Below are 26,969 nucleotides of genomic sequence, written 5' to 3' on the forward strand. Positions count from 1 at the left end.
AAGAGCTCTGTTGCACAGCTGTGCCTAAACCATAAGAGCTCTGTTGCACAGCTGTGCCTAAACCATAAGAGCTCTGTTGCACATCTGTGCCTAAACCATAAGAGCTCTGTTGCACAGCTGTGGCTAAACCATAAGAGCTCTGTTGCTCAGCTGTGGCTAAACCACACGGGCAATTGTGGGAGTAGGGAAATAAATGTGGCAGTAATGGAAAGCTGGGATTCCCCTCTCTTTAAACAAAAGCCCAAACTGCTTTCTGAAGTGTTTTCCCCACGCTTGCATTAACAATGGTTGTGCATTGACTGCTTGTCAGAATACGTTTCCCTCCCTATGGCTCTCGCAACTTAAATGCTCATCGAGAGGAATATTTCTCCCGCATAGAACACACAACAACAAGCCGTCCAGGTAAATAGGTAAACTATTCTACTATGGGGTTGACTGATTGTTTTAACAACACCATTACATGGCAGAAATAGTAGCACTGGTTCCATCCTGAGTAATAAATTAGAGGCTTTGAATTCATTTGCAAGGAGCAACAGTAGGCTACACTCCGCTGTTTGAGTTGAGCGCCACAGGTAGTCAGGTGTGCTAGTTAGTTAGTTCATTAAGATGCATAGGGAGTGAATGTCATGCACAGGTAGTCAGGTGTGCTAGTTAGTTAGTTCATTAAGATGCATAGGGAGTGAATGTCATGCACAGGTAGTCAGGTGTGCTAGTTAGTTAGTTCATTAAGATGCATAGGGAGTGAATGTCATGCACAGGTGATGTATTGATCCATCAACTGAATGATTGAGCTCCATCTAATTCTATGGTAGTGATTTGTTACCTGTAGGTTGGATCCCCACTGGGCTTTGCCCTCCAGTAGAGCATCCAGGACCACTCGGCTGGGCTCGTCATTGCCCACATCGTTCCCGCTCACCACGTAGTATGCAGATCGGACGCGTTTGAAGAACTCCTGGTCCACGTTCTTAGAACTGCAGTGGTTGGGGATGTAGGCCAAGTCTACGTAGATAGGAGGGCCTTGGGGAACCACGGAACTGGACCTCTGAGAGCCTAGGGGGAAGGAAAGATGTTTCCATGCAATTTGATGCTTTCCACAAGGTCGCTGGTTTAAACTCTGCTCCAACTGCTTATTTCCTCTCTCTCCCCTCCTTTCCTCAATCACTTTCCACAGCCTAGCAGCCTTGACTTAGCCTGGTCCCAGATCTGTTTGTGCTATGTTGTGCAATGTGTAATGCACTGTGCTGTATACTACTAGTCATTTTATGCATAACATAATAATACGATTGTTGAATAAATATACTGTATAATGGGAACCATTGTTACCTGAGGTGCTCTTAACTCCGTTGGCCACCCTGCCGGCGTTGTAGCTGGACCTGGATAGGTCATCGTCTCTGGAGCCCTGTCCGTCTGACAGATGGGACATCCTCAAGCTCTTCTCTGTCTCCTTCTTCTTCAGCGAGGCGCTGCGAGGGGATGGCAACTGCTTCACTGGCATGGGGGACCGCTTGCGGCGAGCCGGAGATGCCGACTTGGGTTTCCCTGTCTTCCGCACGCCTTTCATCTTGGGGTCCTTCTTGAGGGGCGACTCTGAGGTTGCCCGGTTCTGGTCATTGGCCAGAGCGTCGGGGTCCACCATGCAGACGTCGGGGTGAGGGGGGTTGGGGAAGGGGTCCATGAGGGGGGCGGGAGGGGGGTCCCGGGGGCTAATCCTGGAGGAGGAGGAGGAAGAGGAGTGATGGTGGCCCCCTCCCATCGTGGAGAACTTATCCACAGGCAGGTACTCAGTGTCCTCGTCCGAGTCCATGTTGCTGTTGCCCGTGATGAAGGGGCACTCCTTTGTCCCTGGGGGAACGTCTGAATCTGACTGCGACGGTATAGACTCGCTGTCGGAGGTTGGGGGGGTGTCTTCTCTGGCTAACCCCAGCCCAGCCGTCCCGGCGTGGGGGACCGAGCCGCCCTGGAAGTGGGGGTGGTGGGGCTGTTTGTTGGCTCTCTTCTTGACTGACAGGTCATGTTCGTCCCCTTCCTGCGATTGGTCGCTCCTGCGTCCCCGCTCCTCGTCTTCCTCATCGCTGGACTGCTGTTGCATACTGGGATTGATGAAGGAGGGCGAGAGGTCTCCCTTGCGGTGCCTGTGTTCCGAGGAGGAGTAGCCAGGGGAGGCTTTGGAGGAGGACGTGGAGGAGGAGGCGCCCATTTCAGGAGGGAGTTCCAGGTCGCTGTCATCATCATCATCTCTTCCTCCTGCTTCTCCTCGGCACGACGTCTCCGTGTAGAAGGGGGAGCCGAAGGTGTGATCAGTGGAGGAGAGGGAGAGCGGGCGGGCGGGGCACTCAGGTTCCATTTCGCATTCCTCCTCAAACTCGTCCTCGTGGCGGTAATGAGGCGGGGAGTCGCCAGGAACCATGTCCATCTGGGGCTTCTGCATGTTCCACTCATAGGAGCCCCTCACCTTTTTCTCCTCAGCTGTACCCAGACCTGGGCTCACGCAGCTGGCTGCCGGCCCTGCACTGATGGGGGAGCTCATGCTGCTGACCTCCATGGGACCATTGACTGTGTCTGGCTTGGTGGGTAGCAGAGAGGAGGGTATGTACGAGGTGAGCACATCAGGGAGACCAGCGCCATCTATCTTACCTGAAGTGGTGATGCTGCTGCCGTGTTTTTCGGAGAAGGACAGGCCCATCTCACGCATGTAACCTTCCTCGTCATCCTCTTCCTCAGTACTGTCAGAGTTTTCAAAGTAATGTTTGCCTGTTGAGTCAGGCCGTGGGGACGAGGTGACACCAAACAAACCCATGGCGATGGCATCCTTCTCCTTGGGTGACTGGGAGAAAGGCCCATAACCCCCTGCAGCCTGCAGCTTGGACTCATCCGCCCATTCCGGTTTATAGAAGCAGTCCGACTGGGGGCTTTTGTTCACAACACTTCCTTCCATCGAGGCAACATGCTCCTTTTTGTCTTCCGAGGAGGAAGCGGAGGAGTGTGAGTGGAAAGGTTTGATCTCCTCAAAGGGGCTGTGAGGAGAGAAGCGGGCCAGCCTGGAGGTGGATTCTGCGGTGGTGGTGGTGGCCATCGTCATCTGCTTCTCCGAAACCTCCAGGTACTCGTTCTTAACCATCCCGCAGGAACTGGAAAAGGGGGAGGAGTCCATGGCCGGGGAGTGTTCCTCTTTAAAGGAGGAGTGTTCATCTTTAAAGGAAGCGTGTTTGTCTTTAAAGGAGGCGTGTTCATCTTTAAAGGAGGCGTGTTCATCTTTAAAGGAGGCGTGTTCATCTTTAAAGGAGCCGTGTTCATCTTTAAAGGAGGTGTGTTCATCTTTAAAGGAGGCGTGTTCATCTTTAAAGGAGCCGTGTTCATCTTTAAAGGAGATGTGTTCATCTTTAAAGGAGGCGTGTGCATCTTTAAAGGAGGCGTGTTCATCTTTAAAGGAGGCATGTTCATCTTTAAAGGAGCCGTGTTCATCTTTAAAGGAGGAGTACTCGAAGCCGGCACTGTCTGTATCGTGTTTGAAGATGTGGTCGGAGGCGTTGGCTGGGGTCTCCAGCTCCTCGCCAAACTGCCGGCTGGTGGAGAGTGACGGACCGGACGTAGAGGAGGAGTAGCTGTAGGAAGAGGAGGACGAATATGCCGTGGCAGAGGTGGTGGTGTAGTGGAAGCCTGATGAGACTCCTACTGTGTCTCCTGTTTTCTTACCACCGTCAGCTCTCTCACTGTGGAAATAGTCATCTTTTCCCTCTTTGTCCTTCATCTGGCTGGACTGAAATGTGTCTTTCTCCCCACCGTAAGAATAATCAAACCCAGAGGAGTACCCAGAGAACGCTGTGGCGCCCATGTCACCTTTGCAGGTGGTGGAAGAAGGTGGCGTAGTCGGCTTCGCCTGGCTGTTGTAACCGTAGCCTGCCATGGAAACCATAAACTCTGGCTCATTCGAGCTCATGCCGTCTGGTGAAATCGGCTTTGCCTGGCTGTGTGTGTCACGCTCTTTGTTGTACTCCTCATCATCGTCATCATCGTCATCATCATCCATGTCGGCACCCTCATCCTCAGACTTCTCTCCAAGTTTGGCTGGGGATTTAGTTGTTATCACCTCATCAGGGAGTTTGGAGTCTGTGAAATCTGTCTCTTTTGAGCTCATTCCGTCTGGTGAAGTCGGCTTCGCCTGGCTGTTGTAACCATAGCCGGCCATGGAAACCATAAACTCTGTCTCTTTCGAGCTCAAGCGGTCTGGTGAAGTCGGCTTTGCCTGACTACTGTAACCATCTGCACATTTCTTTAGTACATCCCTCTCTTTGTTGTACTCCTCCTCATCATCGTCATCATCATCCTCATCATCATCCATGTCGGCACCCTCGTCCTCAAACGTCTCTCCAAGTTTGGCTGGGGATTTAGTTGTTATCCCCTCATCAGGGAGTTTGGAGTCTGTGAAATCTGTCTCTTTTGAGCTCACACAGTCTGGTGAAGTCGGTTTTGCCTGACTGTTGTAACCATAGCCGGCCATGGAAACCATAAACTCTGGCTCTTCTGTGCTCATGCTGTCTGGTGAAGTCGGCTTTGTCTGACTGTTGTAACCGTAGCCAGCCATCGAAACCATAAACTGGGGCTGTTTTGAGCTCACACCATCGATGAATGGACTTTTGACTTCCTTTTCCGATTTCTCTTTGGCACCTTTCTCCATGTCTGAGTCAATAGCATCCTCCTCTTCATCGTCCTCATCCTCTTCTTCATCATCTTCTTCATCATAATCATCGTAGTCTTCCTCATCCCTGGCTGTTAGCTTCCTCATGTCTATCTCCAGTTCCACCTCTTTGTCATGGTAGCTCATTGAAGAGGGTTTGGCTGCAGCACTACCTGTTACAGAGGTGTAATCACTGTGAACTTTATAAGGGGAGGAGTCTCTCTCTGATGATAAGGATGTGGTTGAAGCCTCTGGTCTATCAGCCATTGATGGGAATCTGCTCTCTCTGCTGTATCCATGTGGCTCACTTATCTTCTCTATTGATTCAGAGCCATGGAGCCATGGAAAGGGGGAAGTGGAAGAGGAGGAAGAAGATACATATTTTCCATGAGAGCTAGTGAAACCCTCCTTGTCTGAGGGGAAAGCGGAGTCCTTTTTCTGTGTGTCCATCTCCTTCATACTGTCCTTCCCCATTTTTTCTGACTGGTCCTTCTGATAACTGGTTTTGTTGTCATAGATATCACTGTAAGAGAAAGTCTTGCCGTGTACATATGGGGTGTCCTGTCTTATTTCTTCTTCTGAGCGTTTCTCTCTACCCTCTCGCTCCGGGAAGTCATACAGATTGAACTGGACACTTTTCTCTGGCTCTTTCAAAGTTACATGGTTCTTTTTTCTGGATAATGCTGCATCCTTTTTGTCATCTTCAGAGTCCAATTTACTTTGCTCTACTGATAAAGCTCTAGACCCTGTTCCACTTGGTTGAACAACATCATCTTCATCATCTTCCTCCACCTCGTCTTGCTCGTCGGAGTGCATGATCTGGGGTTTGGTTGTTTGCTCCATGTAACCAGAGAACTGTGTCTCATCTGTCAACCCCGGTTTATTCTGCAGATACTTGGACTTGATGTCATCCTCTGCTAGTCCTTTGTCCCTCTCAGACAGCTTCTCTTCTTGAGGTGATTCATCGTCCAAGAACCTACCCTCCTTCTGTTCCAAATACTTAGCTTTAACACAGGGTTTGAGATCCCTTTTCTCATAATAGTCATCATCATCATCATCCTCATCTGATTCTTCAAAGGGGGTCTTGTCACCAGAAAGCCCCATTTTATGGAGCTCAATTTCAGTGTTGTCCAATTTGTTGTTTTTCTTCTCCTCTGTGGGGGAGTAGCCACTGCTGATGGGGACCGACTGGGTGGGTGAGGCCAGCTTCCCGGTGCTGTCGCCTGGGCTAAGACATCTCTCTTCACCTTCAAACATGGTACTAGGCTTAAACTCGCTGGAGAAAGAGGGAGGAGAGGGAGGTGCAAAGGCAGTGGAGGGGGATTTATCCTTGTCCTGGAGCAACATGGCTGCCGTCGCCTGCTCGTAGCCCTCTTGGAGTTTCCCCAAGGGGATATCAACGTTGGGAGTCTGGTCCTCGTCTTCATCCTCCTCTTCGTCATACTCCTCATGGACGGGTTTGGTCTTCCTCCCAGCCTCCATCTCGGTAACAAAAGGCTGGTACTCCTTTGAAGGAGGAGAACTGAAGTTCTTGTCCTCCTCCAGGGAGGAGGTGGGAGAGATGGTTCCAGCCGAGTGGAGGTAGTCCTTCCCGTGGGTGGCCTCGGTGCGGTAGGGGATGCTATTGACCGTGTCCAGGTGAAGAGAGCTCCTCCCTGTCTCTGTCTCTGTCTGCGGGGCGGTCACAGATGCGATGGACTGGTCGTCCGCCATGGAAGTGGCGAACGAGGACAGTTTATCGTACTCTGTGATGGACGTGGCTGAGGAGATGTGCTCTTCCTCGGCGAGCGGAGCTGTGATGATGCTTGGATAGGCTGCCAACACTGGGTCATGTCTTCCCACAAAGCCTTTGGCTTTGAAGTCTGAGGCGTCAGACGTAGCCAAGGCTCTCATCTCCCTAACACCATACACAGAGTCAAAGGATCCTGGAACGTCGGGAACGGTGATGTCGCAGGAAGCAACGTCGTAGCGGAGGTGTGGGATCCTGTCCTCGGGTTCTTCATGGATCTCCTCATCGGAGATGGTCTGCTCCGTTTCGGAATAAGCGGGAATAGTCTCATCTTGGATGAAGGACACTTGCTCAGAGGCAGCGGTAGTGGTTTGTCCAGAGGCGACTGCGGTTGAAAACGATTTAAAGTCGTTTGACTTGGTGTCCCATTCTTTTTTATCTTTTTCTGAGTTGTATTTATCCTCATAATCCTCAATTCCCTCCAGATCTGCTTTTTCGATAACGTCACCCTCCTCTTCTGAGCTGACACTCTTCTTCGAATTCATGTCTCCCTTAGTAGAGTAGTCGTCGTCGTCTTTCTCCATTTCATCCTCATATTTCCTATCCATGCCAGCATTTCTTTTAATGTCCTGCCATTTTCCGACATCTGCACCTTTCTTTAGTACATCACTCTCTTTATTGTACTCTTCCCCATCATCATCACCATCATCCATGTCAGCACCCTCATCCTCAAACTTCTCTCCAAGATTGGCTGGGGATTTAGTTGTTATTCCCTCATCAGGGAGTTTGGAGTCTGTGAAAGCTGGACATCCAGACATGACATCATTCTGAATGGGTTCACTCCCTAGCTTCGAGAGCTCATCTCGTTTTAAAGCTTCGAAGTCCTTGGTGAGGTCTTCTGGAGAGGATACAACGGACCCGTCTGCCAAAGCAGCAGCGGATTTTGGGGGGGCTTTCTTTGGGACAGACTTTTTCTCAGCTGTTTTCTCTTTGACCGGTTTGGCTGTTATGTTTTTGTCAGTCTTGTCCGTCTTGGGTTTGGCCTGTGTCTTGTTTGCCTTATGGAGGGTTTTCCTGACTTCTGGGGTAAAGGGTTTCAGGTCTGGTTTGGTGATCTTCCTCAGCTCTGGCTTACTCAGATCCTTCTTTTTCTCCTCCTTCACTGCTTTTGTTTCTTTTTTCTCCTCTTTTTTAGCAGTATCATCTTTCTTCACTTCGCGTTTGTTGTCCTCTTTCTTTACTTTACTGATCTCTTTCTTCTCTTTGTCCTTTTTCTCCTCCATCTTAGATGGTCGTTCCTTGGAGTGTTTCCTCAGTGTTTTCTCCTTGGACAGCTTCTTTCTCTCCAGTTTGGCTGCTTCGGGTACTGCCTCACTGTTTTGTTGTTGTTTGGTGGCTTTGGTGGCTTTGGTAGCTTTGGCGCTCTCACTCTTCACCTTCTTCTCCTTCTTCTCCTCTTTCTTTTCAATTTTGTTCTCTTTAGCCGAGTCATTCTTGGACTCCTCTTCCTGCCCTTTAGCTTCCTTCTTGCTGGCTTTTGAGGCCAACTGTGTTTTGGTGGAAGATTTCAGGCTCTCCTTGCTTTCTGTTCTTGATCTCATCTTTGTTTGTTTTATGATTGGAGGCGGGGCCCCAGAGGATATGTCTTTCTGAGTGGCTACTGGGTAGCGCAGGAAGTCCAGGTGCTTCAGCTTTTCAAGCCCCTCCAAGATTTTGTTCTGCGGTGCATTTCCAGGGAACAGCACCCTGACTATCTTCTCTGTTGGACTATGCGGGATCCATACGATAAGAGCTGTTACTGAGGTCAAGTAAGGGACGGATATTTCTCCTTCTTTGCCATTGGACATCACAATCCCAGTCTTGGCCTTACTGTTCCCAGCCCACTTCTGCATAAGGAACTGCATCTCCTTGCTTTCCTTCACAGGGTTCAGAATGTACATGTCTAGCTTGCCAACGCCCAGCTTGTGGAAAAGCGTGATGGGCTCAATGGTGTTGCTAACGACCCTGTAAAGAGGTTCTGACTTGATGCCAAGCTTGTTGAGATACTGCAGTGTGAGGGATGCCTCCTCGATGCTCCGTTTGACCTTTAGCGTGGACTCAGGCATTCGTAGCTTCTCAGGGACGTTGAAGAACACCACGCCGAGCTCGGGCGAGATCAGGTTCTTCATCCAGTCACCGTATGTGTTGGAGCCGCCAGATCCCTGGGACTGCTCCTCCTCCTGCTCAGCGATCTTCCTCTGGAGCAGCCCGTTGATGCCTGGGAGGTTGTCCGCCCCAATGTGGGTCAGCAGGACTGAGTCTATCCTGTCCAAGTGCCTGACCAGCTTCCAGAAACAGGACCTGCGTTCGGACCCTCCATCCACCAGGATGTTGAATCCGTTCACGGCGAACAGGGCAGAGTCACCCCTCCCTCCGGGGAAGATGTAGCAGCAGGGCTTGGATAGCTTCAGGAAACCACCCGAGGTGGGCGGTTCCAGGTTGTCAAAGGGTGACGGGACGTCCACCGTCTCCGAGACGTACTCTGTGAACTCCGCGACTCCCTCCATGTCGGGAAGCGTGGGCTCAGGGTTTAGGCGGTATTCCAGAAGGTTCTGGAGGTGCTGCTTCTCCTGGCTGTGGCCCAGTGAGCTCCAGCCCCCGTCTCCCAGGCACGATACTGTTAGCCTGGGCCGCTGGTCCGATGCTGAGTTGGACAGGACCTCAGTCACCTGGAGGTCGGACCACAACACAACATAAACATATTGTTAGACATAGCTTATGTAAAGAAACATTTTAATAGCAAGTATACCTATTTATCAAAACAATATTTTATTTGAGCATATAACAAGAACATATTTAAATGAATCAACCCCTCCCTAAAATAAAATAATCACACATATTGATTGAGAGAGTCAAGTCTGGATACTACTAACATAACAACAGAGTAACTAAACAGTGTAGTCTATACAGTGTAACGTCAACTTATAGTAAAGTAATGATGAACAGTTGATCTTACTCCAGGATCAGAGATGATGTCAGAGAAGTGTCTCCAGGTGAAGGCTCCACCCTGCAGTGTGATGTCACCTCCCTGCTCAGAGCTCTGGCCACTTAGGACTAGTAGCTTGTGTCCAGCAGAGTCAGTGATCAGAGAACGGATCTGGACGGGAGGAGGAGAGGGACAAATAGAAGAATAAATGACATTAGTGGATTATCATCACAGTTGATTGACCTCATCAGTAAGCAGTATCTTTTCAAAAAAGGTTTCCATTGAGAAACATCAACCGTACCATATTTTGTGTATAAAGGTGGTTTCTGTGAAGGCAAAAGCCGTCAGTTGTCAGGTATGTCTGGGTCACACTTACCTCTGAAGCAGTAGTTTCCTCTGACGGGTTCACCAACACAACTGTCTCAAGGACATCACTCTTGTACTGCAGGGTCCTCTGTCCTGGAGAGGAAACAAACACAACAAAACACAGGGATAAGAATGATTAAACAACTAAAACAACAGTTCAGTCAGTAGTCGACGTTCCTACAATATTTCTGTGTGTGGAAATACTAAATATTGTAACAATCCTCGCTACATAAGCCATGTTACAATTCCCACCAAGTGGCTTAACCCTAATGATGCAATGGGTAGGGTGTTTGCCTTTCTCGCCAGTGACCTGGGTTCGCTCCCCTGCACCACTGTTCACTATAATACTGCTTAGAATGCTGCATGTGAAAATAGACTAGACTTATAATTGAGGAATTGTATTATGTGGTGATGTGATAAGCCTTAAGCATTGAGGGTCCATTAAGGAACATGACCAGCAGTTTAACATGTGAGACCTCATGTTTTCCATGATAAGGAGATAGCTAGAAATGTACTGCAGTGATGAGTAACTTAGTCAAATGACAGTACAAAACCATTGGAAAGCAAAACCAGAGAACATGGATCAGAATGATCCTCTGCAACCGTGCTTTAATATTATTGGAAGCGTAGACGCCATAAGTATTGTGGCCCATCATTATTGTTATTATTAGTAGTAGTAGTATTACTATTATTATTATAATAATTATTGTGATTATTATGATTATGATGATGATGACGATGATTATTATTATTGCTATAAGATGAGTGTTCCTACAGTGTCTGACAGGGACACTTCCAGGGTGCACTGCAAGTCTACAGCGGCATCACAGCAGACAGGGCTGTCTGTGAATTTCGCATATTAGACAAGCCAATTAACAAAAACACCAAAACGCTGGGGCTGTATGAAAACTTGGCTGAAACCGATTACTGATAATACAACATCTGGGCTTCTAGCATTAGTCAAACACAATTAGCTGCAGACTAACACTGTGAGCCATACACAGGCTTCCCCTCCCTCCAAGGTCCCCTCACTCGCCATCCTATTTCCTCTCTGTTAATGTCTTGAACCCGTATATACATTCTCTTCCATGCCACGTAAACAACAACAATATTGCAAAAGCCTGATTAGCTGCAGCCTGCAAACCCCATTGGCTGTTGCCATGGGGATGCTAAGCTAGCTAGCTATGTTGCCGCTGGCTGAGTTACACTGACCCACTCTTGGCTATGGGAGACGCATTGCAGCATTTCTGAGGGGGAGGGAGGGAGGGACAGGAGGGAGGGAGGGCCAGACGTGCTGCATGGGAGAATAGACAGCAGAGTAACACAGGAGGAGACAGCAACTGCCAAGGCAGCAGTAGAAGCAGCATCCTGATCCTGCATGCAGGTGCTTCATCAGGGAAACTATTTTTAGCACAAAATGGTTTACTGGCTCATCTCCAACTGGAAGAATATGAGAGGGGTTTAATATCATGGGTGTTTTTTTCTTCACTGCAGAGGGGAAGCAAGGGCATTAGGAGGTAAATAGATGGAAGACGGAAGGAGAATGACGTCTTGTTATCCAGGGGTTACGTGTAAGGTCAAAAAAATACACCTCACCCACGTAAACGAGATGCACAAGCTACCGCCACGGGTGACATTTAACACTAATAGCTTTTTCAGCATCTGTGCCTAGTACCAGCTGATGACTTCCTCAAATTATGAGCTAGTTTTTGCTTACAAATGACCAGAATGTGCTCTGTAGTGTGTACTTAGCAAGTAAGCAGCACATATTGGCCTAGTTTTGGAGATTTATTTGTAGTTTTAGTTTCACGTTTGGCTCCAAAAAAGGCTAACTGCTGTAATTTGCTCAGCTGCCGAGAAAGTAAATAGAGTGGAATGAATTGTGTTGAACCTCAGGAGACTGGGGTTCCGTCCAAAATGGTACCCTATTCCCTATATAGTTGACTACTTTTGACCAGGGTCCATAAGGCTCTGGTCAAAAGTAGTAAATAGGGAAAAGGGAGCCATTTGGGACTTATGTTGGGATTGTGAGTGTTAGAATAACAATGCCAGCGGAAAGGCCAATGTGTGTACATTTTCATGCTGGATGAATACACTACAGGAAGAACAACAGTGACAAATCAGACATTTTTATTTTTTCAAATGAAGCGTGGAACTTCTCTAATGTGAATGTCAATGATACTGGAGGAGCCTGGTAATGTTCACTGAGGGCTAATTCTCAAAAACTACCCACCAAACTCTCAATACACTAACGCTGGATACAATAGACTACAATTTTTGACTACGAGTGGCAATGTCTTTGGGGATTGAGTTAACTGGTAAATGTTTAAATCACATACGCAATATTACGCACCCACCTTACACAAATACACATGCACCCACACACACACCTTTTTCTGTTACAAAGGGCTCACGAACTCAAGGTACAGTATATAACGTAAACTCACCCCATTCCGTACAAATGTGCTTAACCGCAACATCCAAACGAGGCTACAAAGAAAACTAATGGGACTGTAGCGACTGTGTTGACTTCAAAATCGGGGGTGTGAACTAGGTTTCTATTCAAGCGTTGATCGACATGGTAACGGCTCTATAGTATTGGAGAAAAGTAGAAAAAACAGACCCTCCGTTACATCTAGACGTGTCATGTCGTAACGTACAGCACGCATAAAACAACTATTTCTATCTTACAATCTCTCTCCACCAGGTGTAGCACTTCTCTCATCCTTTAAAAACAAGAAATGGACAGTGACGGGGGTAAGGGGGATACCTAGTCATTTTTTGCGTCATCATTGCATGTGATCATCATTCTCAAAGCCACTGTTTACTTCTAAGATCACTTTAGCACCGCCCTAAAAACCCGATTCAAATCCGACACAAACCTTCAAATAGGTATGTAATGACACATTATATAAACTCTTTATAGTGTTTTATTTACATTTTAGAGGCAATAAGGTGATAAGTTGGACAGATCGAGTGAAAAAAAGCAATTTTCCCACACGACATATCTCCTTCTCACTATCACGCATTAGTTTCGCTTCCCCACCCGCCATTTTTAAAAAGACCCGACGGGGCTCATTGCCTGCTTAAATTATGCAGAAACGGGCAGTGTTTAGGTCATGTAATTGATTCTGTTGGAAAGGGGAGAAATTGTGCTTTACAATGGTATTGACATTACAGTTGATCTGGAAGTATTACGTTTTTGGGTTGCTAGAATAAGGGCAATTGTACGGACCAAGGCGATGTACGAGTTTACGTGAGTTTACATTAGAGGCAAAATGTATTCACTATTTCTAAAAAGCTGCTTCATTCCTGTCGTGTCTTCTGTTACAAGGGACATACCAGGGGTCCAAGAGGTTAAGCTGCATGAGGAAACACAATCATGCTTTGAGCCTTTTCCTTACCCACATAGGGTCTATAAAATTCCCTGTCTGTTATTCTGCCCAGGGGTCTCATTCAATGAGCAGGGCCCTGTATCTGAGAGGATCAACCTTATCTCTACAATCAAATTGAAAATCACCAGGATAGCTCGGCCACTGTATGACCTCCAGATGTGTCTTCTTCACAGAGAATAATAGAAAGCGCACAATAGCATCACTTCCTGATCTCGGAAAAACACTCTCACCCACTGACATTGAGAATGAAGACAACACAGAGATAGAAATGTCCAACAATGTAATCCACAGACACAGCAGAGATTTGATTTGATTTGATTAGGATCTCTTTTAGTCCTCATTCTGACTAATCTTCCAAGAGTCCTCGAACATTAAAATACAATTTATAATACAATCACATTTTCTCATATAACAAAGTGTTACAAACAGCAGACATAATACCCTGCCTTACTTATCAGATAAATACTCTAACAGTGTGAAAAGATTGGTTCCTTCATCTACCATGGTCCTGCACAACCTTCCAATGTATTATATTTAAATGCTTCTAAAGTATTGTTTGAATTTATATATTGAAACGTTTCTGGTTTGCTAAATTCTTCCATTTCTTTAATGCTCTGAATCTAAATGTTATTTTGCCCACTTCTCTTTTCTCCTGGGATAACACATACAGTAGATGACTGACAATCTATTCCTAGTATTGTCTGTCTCTTACCAACTGAATACTGTTGTGAATGGAGTTTGGCCGTTTTAAATGGGGGAAAGAAACATGTTTTTTTGTATTATCTTGTTGATTAATGAGCACCCAAGAGCATTGTGCATGACTACAACAGAATAATCATATCTCCACCTTAAAGCAATCCTTGCTGCTTTATTCTGTACAATCTGCAGCCTCCTAATTTCACTTGCTGATGCATTTTCCCAGAACACAGAACAGTGGTCACCTGACTCCCAATTAATGCTTGGGTTATTTGCTTAAGAATCTTTCCCGGTAAATATTTAGCTATCCTTCTGATCATGCATGCATATATATATTTTTTTTTACATAGATTAGTTATTTGAGACGACCATGATAAGCAGTTGTCTAGCTGCACGCCTAGTAGTTTGGTTTCTGCCACTTCCTCAATTTGTACTCCCCCATACTTATTTGCATCCCATGTTGTGTTGGCCTTTTCCCGGTGGAACAGACCAACATAACTTTGGTTTTCTTGGCGGTCAAAAAAGTTTGTTCCAGCAAACCCACTCCCTGATATTTCCCATATCTACTTGTAGACCTTGCTGTACCTGTTGAACCGATTGTCTTACTGTATAAGTTGTTGTATCATCTGTAAATATAGTAGCTTGAGATAAGGCATAAGGAAGATTGTTGGTATATACTTTGTATTAAGTAAAGAAGTGGCCCAAGGCAGCTGCCCTGCGTTATTCCACATGGTAAAGCACGAGGGGAAGAAAACGACCCATTGATATAGGTTAACTGTTTCCTGTTAGTTAGATATGACTGTACCCAATTCAATGCTGCCTCCCTAAACCCATAATGCAATATTTTTGTCAAAAGTATTTCATGATCCACTAAATCAAATGAAATGCTGCACTGAAATCTAAAAATAGTACACCCACATACCTGCCATTATCTGCCATTATCCATAGCATTGAGCCACTGGTCAGTCATGTCAGTGGAATGTTTTTGCTGTAATCAAATCAGAGGGATGGTTCAGGTGATATTCCACCCACACTCTGTATGCCATGGGCTCTCCAACCATGTTACTGCAACTACACAGTGCTTCATTTGGGAAACCAAGTTAAATCTGTTTGTGAACATCGATGGTAACATGTTTTCACAACAAAACATATTTCATTAAACTGTTGACAGACCCTCTCTCTGCGTGCTTGAGAAAGGAATTGTCACGTTGGGTGAAGGATCGGGAGACAGGCGCAGGAATGCGTATTATTTGTTTTATTTCACCCAAATGACAGCGTGCCATGTAAAAGCACGGGGACGAAGACCAAACAAACACGTATACAGACCCCCAAAAAAGAGGAGTAGCTCGAATAAATACACAAGCGCACAATGATACCACACGGGACGAGACCCGTAATCATCTGCGCAAAACAAGCAGCACGAAAGCCAAAACAACAAGGCACAGGTACTCACAGGCAAAACAGACATTGGAACAATAATCGACAGCCCAATGGAAACCAAAGGGCAAATTTATACAACTACAATCAGGGAAATGGGGACCAGGTGTGCGTAATGACACAGTTCCGGAGGGATCTGTGACAGGAATGAAGGAGAGATGGGAGGAGATGGAAACACACGGTGGTGAGATATTCTTTAGGCAATTGTAGGCTAACTCTGTAAGCCGCCCTGCACAATCAATGAACCAACAGCATCGCCTTGGCCTATACGTTCTTTCCCAGACTCATGGATAGAAGGTTTGGAGGGTAGCACAAGGTCCATCCAGTATGCAGAATAATACAGTCCACACTCAAAGGCGATTACTAGAATTTGTTTCATTTTGGAGTACGTTAGACCAATTATGTACCAATGACATCTTAAATCAGTTTTTTGTAATGTTTTTCTGCCGTGCATAATATGCGGTAGGGTATGTATTGTATAACGGCACAATCGTTATTTCAATTCCGTTTTTTCCCTGGGCTCATAGATAGGCCTGTGCGTATGTACGTATGTGTGTTTTGAATGAATCATCAACTTAGAAAGCACTATCCATTTTATTTAGTTAGGCTCTGAAACAGCGTCCATAACGACCATAACGACCATGTTTTCCTCTCAGTTTCAACCCGTTACTGAACATCTTTCTTCAAATGGATCAATCACAGAAAGGTGAGTTTTATAAGTAAAATACGGTTGTGATGATAAGTGTTTGATGTGATTCTGAATTGCATTTGCATTGATGTCAGAGTGGTTAGAGGTGGTTAGAGGGACAATAGAGCCCTGGGTACCAGGCCATTAGGACCTGATGGAGGGACAATAGAGCCCTGGGTACCAGGCCATTAGGACCTGATGGAGGGACAATAGAGCCCTGGGTACCAGGCCATTAGGACCTGATGGAGGGACAATAGAGCCCTGAGTTCCCGCCCATTAGGACCTGATGGAGGGACAATAGAGCCCTGAGAACCAGGCCATTAGGAGCTGATGGAGGGACAATAGAGCCCTGAGTACCAGGCCATTAGGACCTGATGGAGGGACAATAGAGCCCTGAGTACCAGGCCATTAGGACCTGATAGAGGGACAATAGAGCCCTGAGTACCAAGCCATTAGGACCTGATGGAGGGACAATAGAGCCCTGAGTACCATACAATAGAGCCCTGAGTACCAGGCCATTAGGACCTGATGGAGGGACAATAGAGCCCTGAGAACCAGGCTATTAGGACCTGATGGAGGGACAATAGAGCCCTGAGTACCAGGCTATTAGGACCTGATGGAGGGATAATAGAGCCCTGAGTACCAGACAATAGAGCCCTTAGTACCAGGCCATTAGGACCTGATGGAGGGACAATAGAGCCCTGAGTACCAAGCCATTAGGACCTGATGGAGGGACAATAGAGCCCTGAGTACCATACAATAGAGCCCTGAGTACCAGGCCATTAGGACCTGATGGAGGGACAATAGAGCCCCGAGTACCCGGCCATTAGGACCTGATGGAGGGACAATAGAGCCCGGAGTACCAGGCCATTAGCAACCTGACGGTCATTAGCAAGTTGTGTGCTACCAACGCATGTCCAGAATGCATAAGAGGAAATTACCGTGACTCAACAGTCACATGGAATTTTTCTGCGGTCATGACTCATGACTGCCGGTGTGGCGGTAATACGGCCACCGCAACAGCCCCAGTTCTATATCCTTTCAAATGCCGGTTTCCATTTTCTCTCGGCTTGGCTGCAGGGGAGGCAGAGAAGCCTGACAATGGCGCTGTTGGCTGTAACGAATTCAGCTGCTGTAACAAACATGGGAGTGTAATAGGCGAGACGACCACTGTCTCCCTCTTCTTTCCTTTGTGTTAGAAGTGCCTCCGACTGAGATTCAACAGGTACTGAGGCTGAGCTGACTGTCTGAATATTCAAACATTAACATTCAACTTCCTCCCCCAGCTGGATCTACTTGATATGCTGATTGCCAAAACATCTGAGAGACAAAAAAATATGCTTACTGAGGAGAACACTTATATAACGCAAAAAAACAAGGACCTGCTTAAAATCATAATAACATCATACTGATGTTAACCTTTTACACTCCTGTGAATTGACCTATATGGATAGGGATAAATTGAAATGTTTCTTACAGAAGAAATATGAAAAGCAAATGCATAACCATGGTAGCAATTGAAAGGGAACAGTTTGGAGATTATGGGGAAATGATTAGACCAAAGGTGAGTACACAAAAGTTCACCTGACACGAGACTGAATCCAAACATTGATCCAAACATGATTTCATGGGCATTTTACCTTTTCTGTACTTTTTGCAGAATTTTGTTGATAACGAAATCAGAAAATACTAAATTCAGAGAAACAGATGGTAATTTTGGTGCACATAGAAATGAGTCATGTCATGAGTGCATTCAGGTTCTCTCACAATAAACAAACATTGGTTTGTTCTGTTCAGAACAACCCAGGGTATGATGCCATGTCATCTTGTAACTGAACATCAAACATAGTGATTATAAACGTTGACACTGTATATGACATTAGTTTTTTATTCAGAAATGTGAAGTGCACATTTGGACTGTATGACATCAAAGCAGTATTTATTATAATCCTCAACGTCTCATCTTTCAAAATACATTGAGTCCTCTTCATTTACAGCATTTACCCTCACACAGACAATAAAAAGTTGCCCAATTAGCGGGAGGCGCGTTGCTCAAGTTCAGAACAGCAGTCAGTCAAAACACATACAGAGCTGTGAAGCGCAGAGCCTGAGCTCTGTACAGCCACTATGTTCCAAATCTGCCATTTTGAACCCGTATACGGGTGTGAAGGGCAGAGCCTGAGCTCTGTACAGCCACTATGTTCCAAATCTGCCATTTTGAACCCGCATGCGGGTGTGAAGCGCAGAGCCTGAGCTCTGTACAGCCACTATGTTCCAAATCTGCCATTTTGAACCCGCATACAGATGTGAAGGGCTACTGAAAGATGTCGTGCTCTGATTAGTCCAAAAGACTAATTAACATTTCCAACCCAATAATTATCAAGTCCAAGGACAATCTCCAGCTAAGCCTCTTCCTCTTCATGGAAAATGGGCCTGTGAGCCCACATCAGACCTGGGTTCAGATTCTATTTCAAATCATTTCAGATACGTTATCTCTGCTTCTTTAACCTTGTCTGGCTTAATGGACCAATAGAATAGTCCCAGAACTGCTATACCTGCCCATCTGGCACCTTAGGCAGGCTAGAGCAAAAGATATCAAATAGAATTCGAACCCAGGTCTCGCCCCCCACACCAGCCTGCAGGGACAGCCACATTATTTGAAAGTGTATCCTTCCTCCCCCTTCTTTGACATAACCACTGACTAGAAAGGACTGGACAGGTGAAATCTGTGGTGAAGTCCTTGCGTTCACCTGTAAAACCATGTTTAATACATGATTACTTCAATGAAGGGAGGAAGGGAGCATACAGACTCACACAGCCCATCAAACACATTCTTCAGGCTCAGATATTCGGTCTGATATTAATAAAGGGTAGGATGAAGTAACCCTTATACAGATGTAGGATCTTAATTTCAGCTAGTTTGCCACAGCAGGGAAATAATCCTGCAGCAACAGGACATTTGAATTAATATGTGGATTATAAATAATGCACATTTTTGTAAGGGTTGATACATTTTTCTTTGGGCTATATCAAGTCTGAAATGGAAAATAACAAACTTTAGAACTTTAAATTAAAATACACTACAAGTTTGCAAGGAAACTTCTCAACAAAAAAAGAGTCATCAAATTTCAATTGTCCCAGTCAGCTTTCAATTGTCCCATCTAATGGTTAAGGTTGGGATTGTGGAAGAGTAAGTTGATCATAGATAGATCATAGTCCATGTGGGTGACTGTCACCCAGAGCATCATAGTAAAGCAAGGAGTACAACTGTTAGATGGAGTACAACAGTATTTGTTCTACAGGTGAATACTCTTATGCTTTTATTACTCAGTTGGAACTCTTGACTATGTTTAGCAGATGCTTTCATCCTTCCGTAGCTTGATAACTCACCCTGGAAGAGAGCATCTGTTAAATAAATGATATGTAAATATGGGGTGGGTTGTAGTGGGTCCATTCTATAGGCCGAAGCCTCTTATGGCTCTGGAAAAACATGTCTGTGTCCAAATTGCACCATATCCTCTATATAGTGCACTACTTTTAACATGGGCCATAGAGCTCTGGTCACAAGTAGTGCACTATGTATGGAATAGGGGGCCATTTGGGATGTACTGAGGGTCTAATTAGAATGGTGTCAGGCTCAGAGCTGATCCTATTGTCCAGCTAACACCCTACTCTAACACTGTATAGTAAACACACTGAGGGTGTTTTGATTAACTGTATATGCATGATTCTATTCCTCCGCTCACTGTGTTGTCACATCATGACACATGATATGGACAGTGTAACAATGATATATAGCTAAGGTCTTATACAACCTAAAATACAGGTAACTGCCAGAATAAAGGAAACACCAACATAGTGACTTAATAGGGCGTTGGGCCACAACGAGCCAACAGAAACAGAACAGCTTCAGTGTGCCTTGGCATAGATTCTACAAGTGTCTGGAACTCTACTGGAAGGATACGACACTATTCTTCCACTAGAAATTCCTTCATTTTGTTGTTTTGTTCATGGTGATGTAAAACGCTGTCTCAGGCACTGATCCAGATTCTCCCATATGTGTTCAGTTGGGTTGAGATCTGGTGACTGAGACACACACTCACACTCACACACACACACACACACACACACACACACACACACACACACACACACACACACACACACACACACCCTTTAAACCCTCTATGCTTCTTTGAGACCCCTCTTTTAAAGTCACTTAGATGTCTTTTCTAGCCATGGTAGCCAAAATAACGATCAACTGGGCATTTTCTTACATGACACATGGGATGTTTAAATTGCTTAATTAACTCAGGAACCACACCTGTATCGAAGCACCTGCTTTCAATATACTTTGCATCCCTCATTTACTCAAGTGTTTACTTTATTTTGGAAGTTACCTGCATATCTACCATAGCCTACTTATGCCACTGCCAGTATTCATTTTGGATGTTTTGGGGTTGTTAATCTCTCGTGGACAGACACACGTAGCATATTTTAGCGTCTCTAAACAGATTGTGCGATGCGACAACTAACGAGGAACATTGTTCCGCTGGATTTTCGTCACTGATCATTTGGACAAATCACAATTTTGAATTTCAGAAGGGAAGGGAACATTTGGCCCATAGACTTTCCAGAAACATGCAGAGAGAGGGGGGTGGTGCTAAGGCCCTGCTTCTGCTGCTTGTTCTAGTATATTTTGTAATATGTCACCCCCCCCCCCCCCCCCAGAACTAAATTGTGTAGCTGGCGCAAGATTTTGGTTCTGGGTTGGCCAGATTAGTGGGTTGGAGATTCAATATTTTTTTTCTGATTGAAAGACACAGCCATACTGCTGTATATCCAGAGATGTAAAGCTCAGTGCCAAGCTCTTCCTAATCCATCCCCAAAGAGCAATAGCTGGCCTTCTAGTAGGTAAACATTTAATCCCTCAAAACTGCATTATCTGCGCATCTGAAGTCCATAAAAAATGATTATCATCATTTGTGGGATCCAGATAAATTGCTTTTCGAGGGCAGCTTAAGGTTTCTGCATTAGTTTATTCCCCAATCATAACATGAGTACTTTTGTTGTAAATAACAAAATGCCCCTCATTAGATATTGCTCCTCTCACTTTCAGAACCATGGACAGCGGCATTTGCAACATTCTTTACGTCGCATCACAAGGGAAGTTATGGCTGATTAAAGTCAACATTGTTACGATCAACCCTATCACTTTCATAGTCACTTTTTATCACCATTTTCTTCATTTAACGTCTTGAGATGGAAATGTTTTTATGAAGTTGAACATGTGCTCTTTATGACAGAATGTTAAAATTAGGTGAAATAAAGAGTTATTTTATAAAATTACTCTGCCCAAAAGGTACTCTATTCTGAAATGAGCCAAATAGTGAGCAGATATTTATTTTATTTTCAGGAACTGGAGGTTGTGTAATGGATCTCACTCTCCTCTTCTGAGGAGGAGTAGCGAGAAGGATCGGAGGACCAATGCGCAGCGTGGTAAGAGTCCATAATGTTTCATCAAAATCAGCACTGAAATACAAAACAACAAACGTGAATAAACGACACAAACAAAACAGTCCCGTGTGGCACAAACACTGACAATAAACACCCACAACTCAAAAGTGAAACCAGGCTACCTAAGTATGATTCTCAATCAGGGACAACGATTGACAGCTGCCTCTGATTGAGAACCATTCTAGGCCGAACACAGAAATCCCAAATTATAGAAAAACTAACATAGACAACCCACCCAACTCACACCCTGACCATACTAAAACAAAGATATAACAACAGAACTAAGGTCAGAACGTGACAGGGTGAGCACAGGGTGACTGTACTAGGCCACGTGTAAGGCTTTTCTGATGTGACAGTGTGTTGTTTGCCAGAGTTGTTTGATGACTAAACATAATAGAATATAGCCAAGGAAGCAGTTTAGGCTATTTTGCTGAGTCAAAGTGTGAAGGAGACATACCTTTATGTGAAAGACACTGGGCTCTATTACTAAATAATTCATGCAAAGATTGTGTCATTTTCTACTGTGACAAAAGCTGAAATAATATTTAGCAATTAAGTATTGTATACAAATGCTTACAAACACAGACATATATCCTTGTTGGTGATAGAGGTTTATATTTGAGTTGAGTAGCAATGCAATCATTCTGAAAGAACTCTACACAGTCAGACTTCCATAACATTCCTTTCATAAAAGCTGCAAATGATCAATCTCATTCTAGCTAATTATTGCCCTAATTCATCCAGTAAATTACAGGCCAGGCAGGAAGCCATTTTGTGTCTTCGCTGCCATGCTGATGGACATAAAAAGGATGTGTTACCAAAACAACGTTTTGCTGGCTCCATCTCATGCCCTTCTCTTTTTAAAAGAGCAATAAAATCCAGCCAAAGCCTTGGACTCACCACTTGATAAACACAAGTGAGATGTCTAAGAGTGAGTGGGTGATGGGAAGGCGGGTGGGGGAGTCAGCAACGGCCCTCCACAAGGCGTCAATGAATAAGAGAGAGAGAGAGAGAGAGAGAGAGAGAGAGAGAGATAACTCAGCCTCTGACTGATGGCTGATGGGTGATGGCTGATGGGTGATGGGAAGGTGGGTGGGGGAGTGAGCAACGGCCCTCCACAAGGCGTCAAGGGATAGAAGATGAGAGAGAGACAGAGAGAGAGAGAGAGAGAGGGGGAGAGAGAGAGAGAGAGAGAGAGAGAGAGAGAGAGAGAGAGAGAGAGAGGGAGAGACAGAGAGAGAGAGACAGAGTAAGAGAGAGAGAGAGAGAAAGAGATACAGAGAGAGAGAGAGAGAGAGAGAGAGAGAGAGAGAGAGAGAGAGAGAGAGAGAGAGAGAGAGAGATAGCTCAGCCTCTGACTGATGGGTGATGGGTGAGCTTCAGGCTGCATCTCAAATTACACTCTATTCTCTTTATAGTGCACCTCTATTGAACAGGGTGCATAGCGCTCTGGTCTAAAGTAGTGCACTATATAGGGAATAGGGCCTTTTGGAATGCACAACAATAACAAGATGCCTGGCTAGCTGGCAGAGATGCATTTTTTCTGCCCACTCATCGCTGAGTTGAGTCCAGCAACTCTTGATGTGCTCTTATGCCACCTGAGCGATGTCAACTGTGAGCATTTGGCCTGGCAGCAAAGGCAAGAGGATTTGTGTGTGCATTTGTACACTGAGTATACAAAACATTAAGAACATCTGCTCTTTCTATGTCATAGACTGACCAGGTGAATCCAGGTCAAAGCTATGATCCCTTATTGATGTCACTTGTGAAATCCACTCCAACCAGTGTAGATGAAGGGGAGGAGACAGGATAAATAAGTATTTTAAAGCCTTGAGACAATTGAGACATGGATTGTCTATAGTGTGCATTCAGAGGGTGAATGGGCAAGACGAAAGGTGCCAGGCACAACGTTTTGTGTCAAGAACTGCAACGCTGCTGGGTTTTTCATGCTCAACAATTTCCCATGTGCATCAAGAATGGTCCACCACCCAAAGGACATCCAGCCAAATTGACACAACTGTGGGAAGCATTGGAGTCAACATGGGCCTGCATCCCTGTGGAATGCTTCGGACACCTTGTAGAGTCCATGCTGTTCTGAGGGCAAAAGGGGCATACAATTCAATTAGGAAGGTGTTCCTAATATTTGGTATGCTCAGGGTATATACATTTGTGTGTATGTCTACATTTGTGAGTGTGTGTGTGTGTGTGTGTGTGTGTGTGTGTGTGTGTGTGTGTGTGTGTGTGTGTGTGTGTGTGTGTGTGTGTGTGTGTGTGTGTGTGAACTGCAGTGGCAACACTAGGCCATGTCCAATGTATTGTATGTAATGTTCTCTGACTCCGTGGGCAGGATTCTCCTAGAACCCTGCTTCACCACACATTGCATGCAATGTTGAGTGGGTGAGAAACGTTGCTTGCGGCCATTCCAGAGAAGGATTTACATAACTCTGAATAAATGGTACAGATAACATAGAGGACAATGACAATATTTGCTGAATGAATACAATACTCAGAAAACCAGGCATAGATCAAAACATTGCCATTGCTCACTAAATCAAAAAGAAAATGACACTTTTTGGCAGCATACCTAGCAAACCAAAAACATTCCCTGGACATTAGGTGAAATTCCCATTAACATTCCCTATATCAGTGTGTGGGTATGCCTTTCAAATACTTAATATTCCAGTCACATATTATATCACAACACTAGCAGCATTGATGAATGGCATGCCCTTGATATGACCTGAGGGGTCCTGAGGGGTCCATCACTGCCCATATGGGGTTGATGGGAGAGGAATGGGGGTAAAGAATGAGGGGGTGGATCCATACAGTCATTGGGTTTACCCCCTACTAAGTGTCACACTACCAGAGGTGTGGCTACCTCTTAGTGGCAGTATGGAGCAGGATAATTCAGAGTACCTGATAATTCTCTCCTGTTCTCTGCTTAATCAATTAGACCCCTGCTCCATCACCCTGTCATATAACTAGCTGGCTCAGGAGAACCTATAGGGGACACACAGCTCGGGGAGACTACTATCAGGGAAATCACATACTAGGACGCAAAGCAATGATGGACTGCAAGTGTAAACAAAGGAGTGTACTCCCCCCAGCACTCACACACTTCAGTCAACTAATTGGTCAGCGAAGGCAAGTTAACCCCCAACAACAACTGTTCCCTGGGCACCGATGACATGGACGTTGATTAAGGCAGCTCCCCAGAATGGCTGGGTTAAATGCGGAAGACACATTTCGGTTGAATGCATTCAGTTGTACAACTACTAGGTATCTCCTTTTCCCCAAATGATCCGGTCACTGTAATAACCATTCGAATAGCAACAACAACAAAAACATGCACATTTTCTCCTCTTCTCTGCTCGTGACGGCATGTGCTGCTGCGTCAGGGAGGGGGGCATCGCCTAGGCAGCCAAAGACTTGTTTTCTACAACAACTTGCTTGTTTCAGCAAGGAGCAACGTTGTAGAGTTCACGTTACAGCAGAAACGGACTCATCCTCATGAATGCCCGGCCGTCATGATGGTTATTTTATTTTAATGACGATCTTCATCCATAACCGTCTGTTACAGGATTAGAAATGAATTGTTCCAGACATAATTGTTATATTCTTAAAGCTGCAATATGTGACTTTTTGGGTGACCCTCCAAATTCACATAGAAATGTGAGTTATAGATCTACATACTTATTGAAAGCAAGTCTAAGAATTCGTATATCTGTTCTATGTGTACAATTTCTATGGTACCTGTTCTTAAGTTTTGTTTTTGCATCTTTTTCGGATTTGTACACCAGTTTCAAACAGCTGGAAGTACAATATTTTGGGTTGTTGAAAATATATTTCACAGCGGCTTAGAAGGTACAATGATTTAATATACTTGTTATTAGAATTTTAGCAAACAGGAAATGGTGGACGATTTCTGCATAGTGCATCTTTAAATGGAATAAACACAGACCTAGTGTCGATAATCCTGATTAGATTCATATCTGTAAGAGATCAATAACTCAAACACCGTCAGTGTGAAGAGGCTGTGGGCAACAACCACGCATCTCACCTTAATCACCGCTCAACGAAAACTAAGCGACGCAATTGCAACCAACAGGCAGAATTTAACCCAAACTATGTGTTATCGCTGATTTTTTTTAAACCCAACTAACAGGGGATTACATGCACCTGCATGCTAAAATCATCTTGATTTCAACCAAAAACCCACAAAAATTAAGTAGCAGATGAGCAGATCTCCTGTTGTTGCCATGCTACTTGATTAGACTACAATTTAATTTGATTAGAAAATAGATTATATAACTCAATCACGATTGGCTTGATCTAGTTCCACATTTTATATGTGGACAGTTCAGGGATATTTTATTTTCCTTTTTGAATGGCCATGCTTTATTAGACAAGTTGTAATTAATGGATTACATAAATGACAAATTAAAAAGTAATATGAGTTTTCCATTGATATAACCTGTATGATGATATTGATATAACCTGTATGATATATTGATATAACCTGTATGATATATTGATATAACCTGTATGATGTATTGATATAACCTGTATGATATATTGATATAACCTGTATGATGATATTGATATAACCTGTATGATATATTGATATAACCTGTATGATGATATTGATATAACCTGTATGATATATTGATATAACCTGTATGATATATTGATATAACCTGTATGATGATATTGATATAACCTGTATGATATATTGATATAACCTGTATGATATATTGATATAACCTGTATGATATATTGATATAACCTGTATGATGATATTGATATAACCTGTCTGATATATTGATATAACCTGTATGATGATATTGATATAACCTGTCTGATATATTGATATAACCTGTATGATGATATTGATATAACCTGTATGATGATATTGATATAACCTGTATGATATATTGATATAACCTGTATGATATATTGATATAACCTGTATGATGATATTGATATAACCTGTATGATATATTGATATAACCTGTATGATGATATTGATATAACCTGTATGATATATTGATATAACCTGTATGATATATTGATATAACCTGTATGATATATTGATATAACCTGTATGATATATTGATATAACCTGTATGATATATTGATATAACCTGTATGATATATTGATATAACCTGTATGATGATATTGATATAACCTGTATGATATATTGATATAACCTGTATGATGATATTGATATAACCTGTATGATGATATTGATATAACCTGTATGATATATTGATATAACCTGTATGATGATATTGATATAACCTGTATGATGATATTGATATAACCTGTATGATATATTGATATAACCTGTATGATATATTGATATAACCTGTATGATATATTGATATAACCTGTATGATATATTGATATAACCTGTATGATATATTGATATAACCTGTATGATATATTGATATAACCTGCATGATGATATTGATATAACCTGTATGATGATATTGCCACA

The 26,969-nt window shown here is 44.3% G+C and overlaps 1 protein-coding gene across 2 annotated transcripts in view; it reads right to left on the reverse strand.

Moving 5' to 3' along the window:
* The window catches only part of LOC110506148 (microtubule-associated protein 1A), a 64,525-nt gene that overhangs the window by 6,172 nt on the left and 31,384 nt on the right, over positions 1-26,969 (reverse strand). For both annotated transcript variants that reach the window (XM_036963904.2, XM_036963906.2), the window contains 4 exons: positions 9,746-9,828; positions 9,400-9,540; positions 1,324-9,112; positions 824-1,050 (listed from right to left, as the gene is read on the reverse strand). In XM_036963904.2, coding sequence (XP_036819799.2) covers positions 824-1,050; positions 1,324-9,112; positions 9,400-9,540; positions 9,746-9,828 — 8,240 coding nt within the window. The remainder of the gene's footprint in view (positions 1-823; positions 1,051-1,323; positions 9,113-9,399; positions 9,541-9,745; positions 9,829-26,969) is intronic.

This window comes from Oncorhynchus mykiss, chromosome 26, assembly GCF_057628025.1.
Source record: "Oncorhynchus mykiss isolate SJ-2025 chromosome 26, ASM5762802v1, whole genome shotgun sequence".
NCBI lineage: Eukaryota > Metazoa > Chordata > Actinopteri > Salmoniformes > Salmonidae > Oncorhynchus > Oncorhynchus mykiss.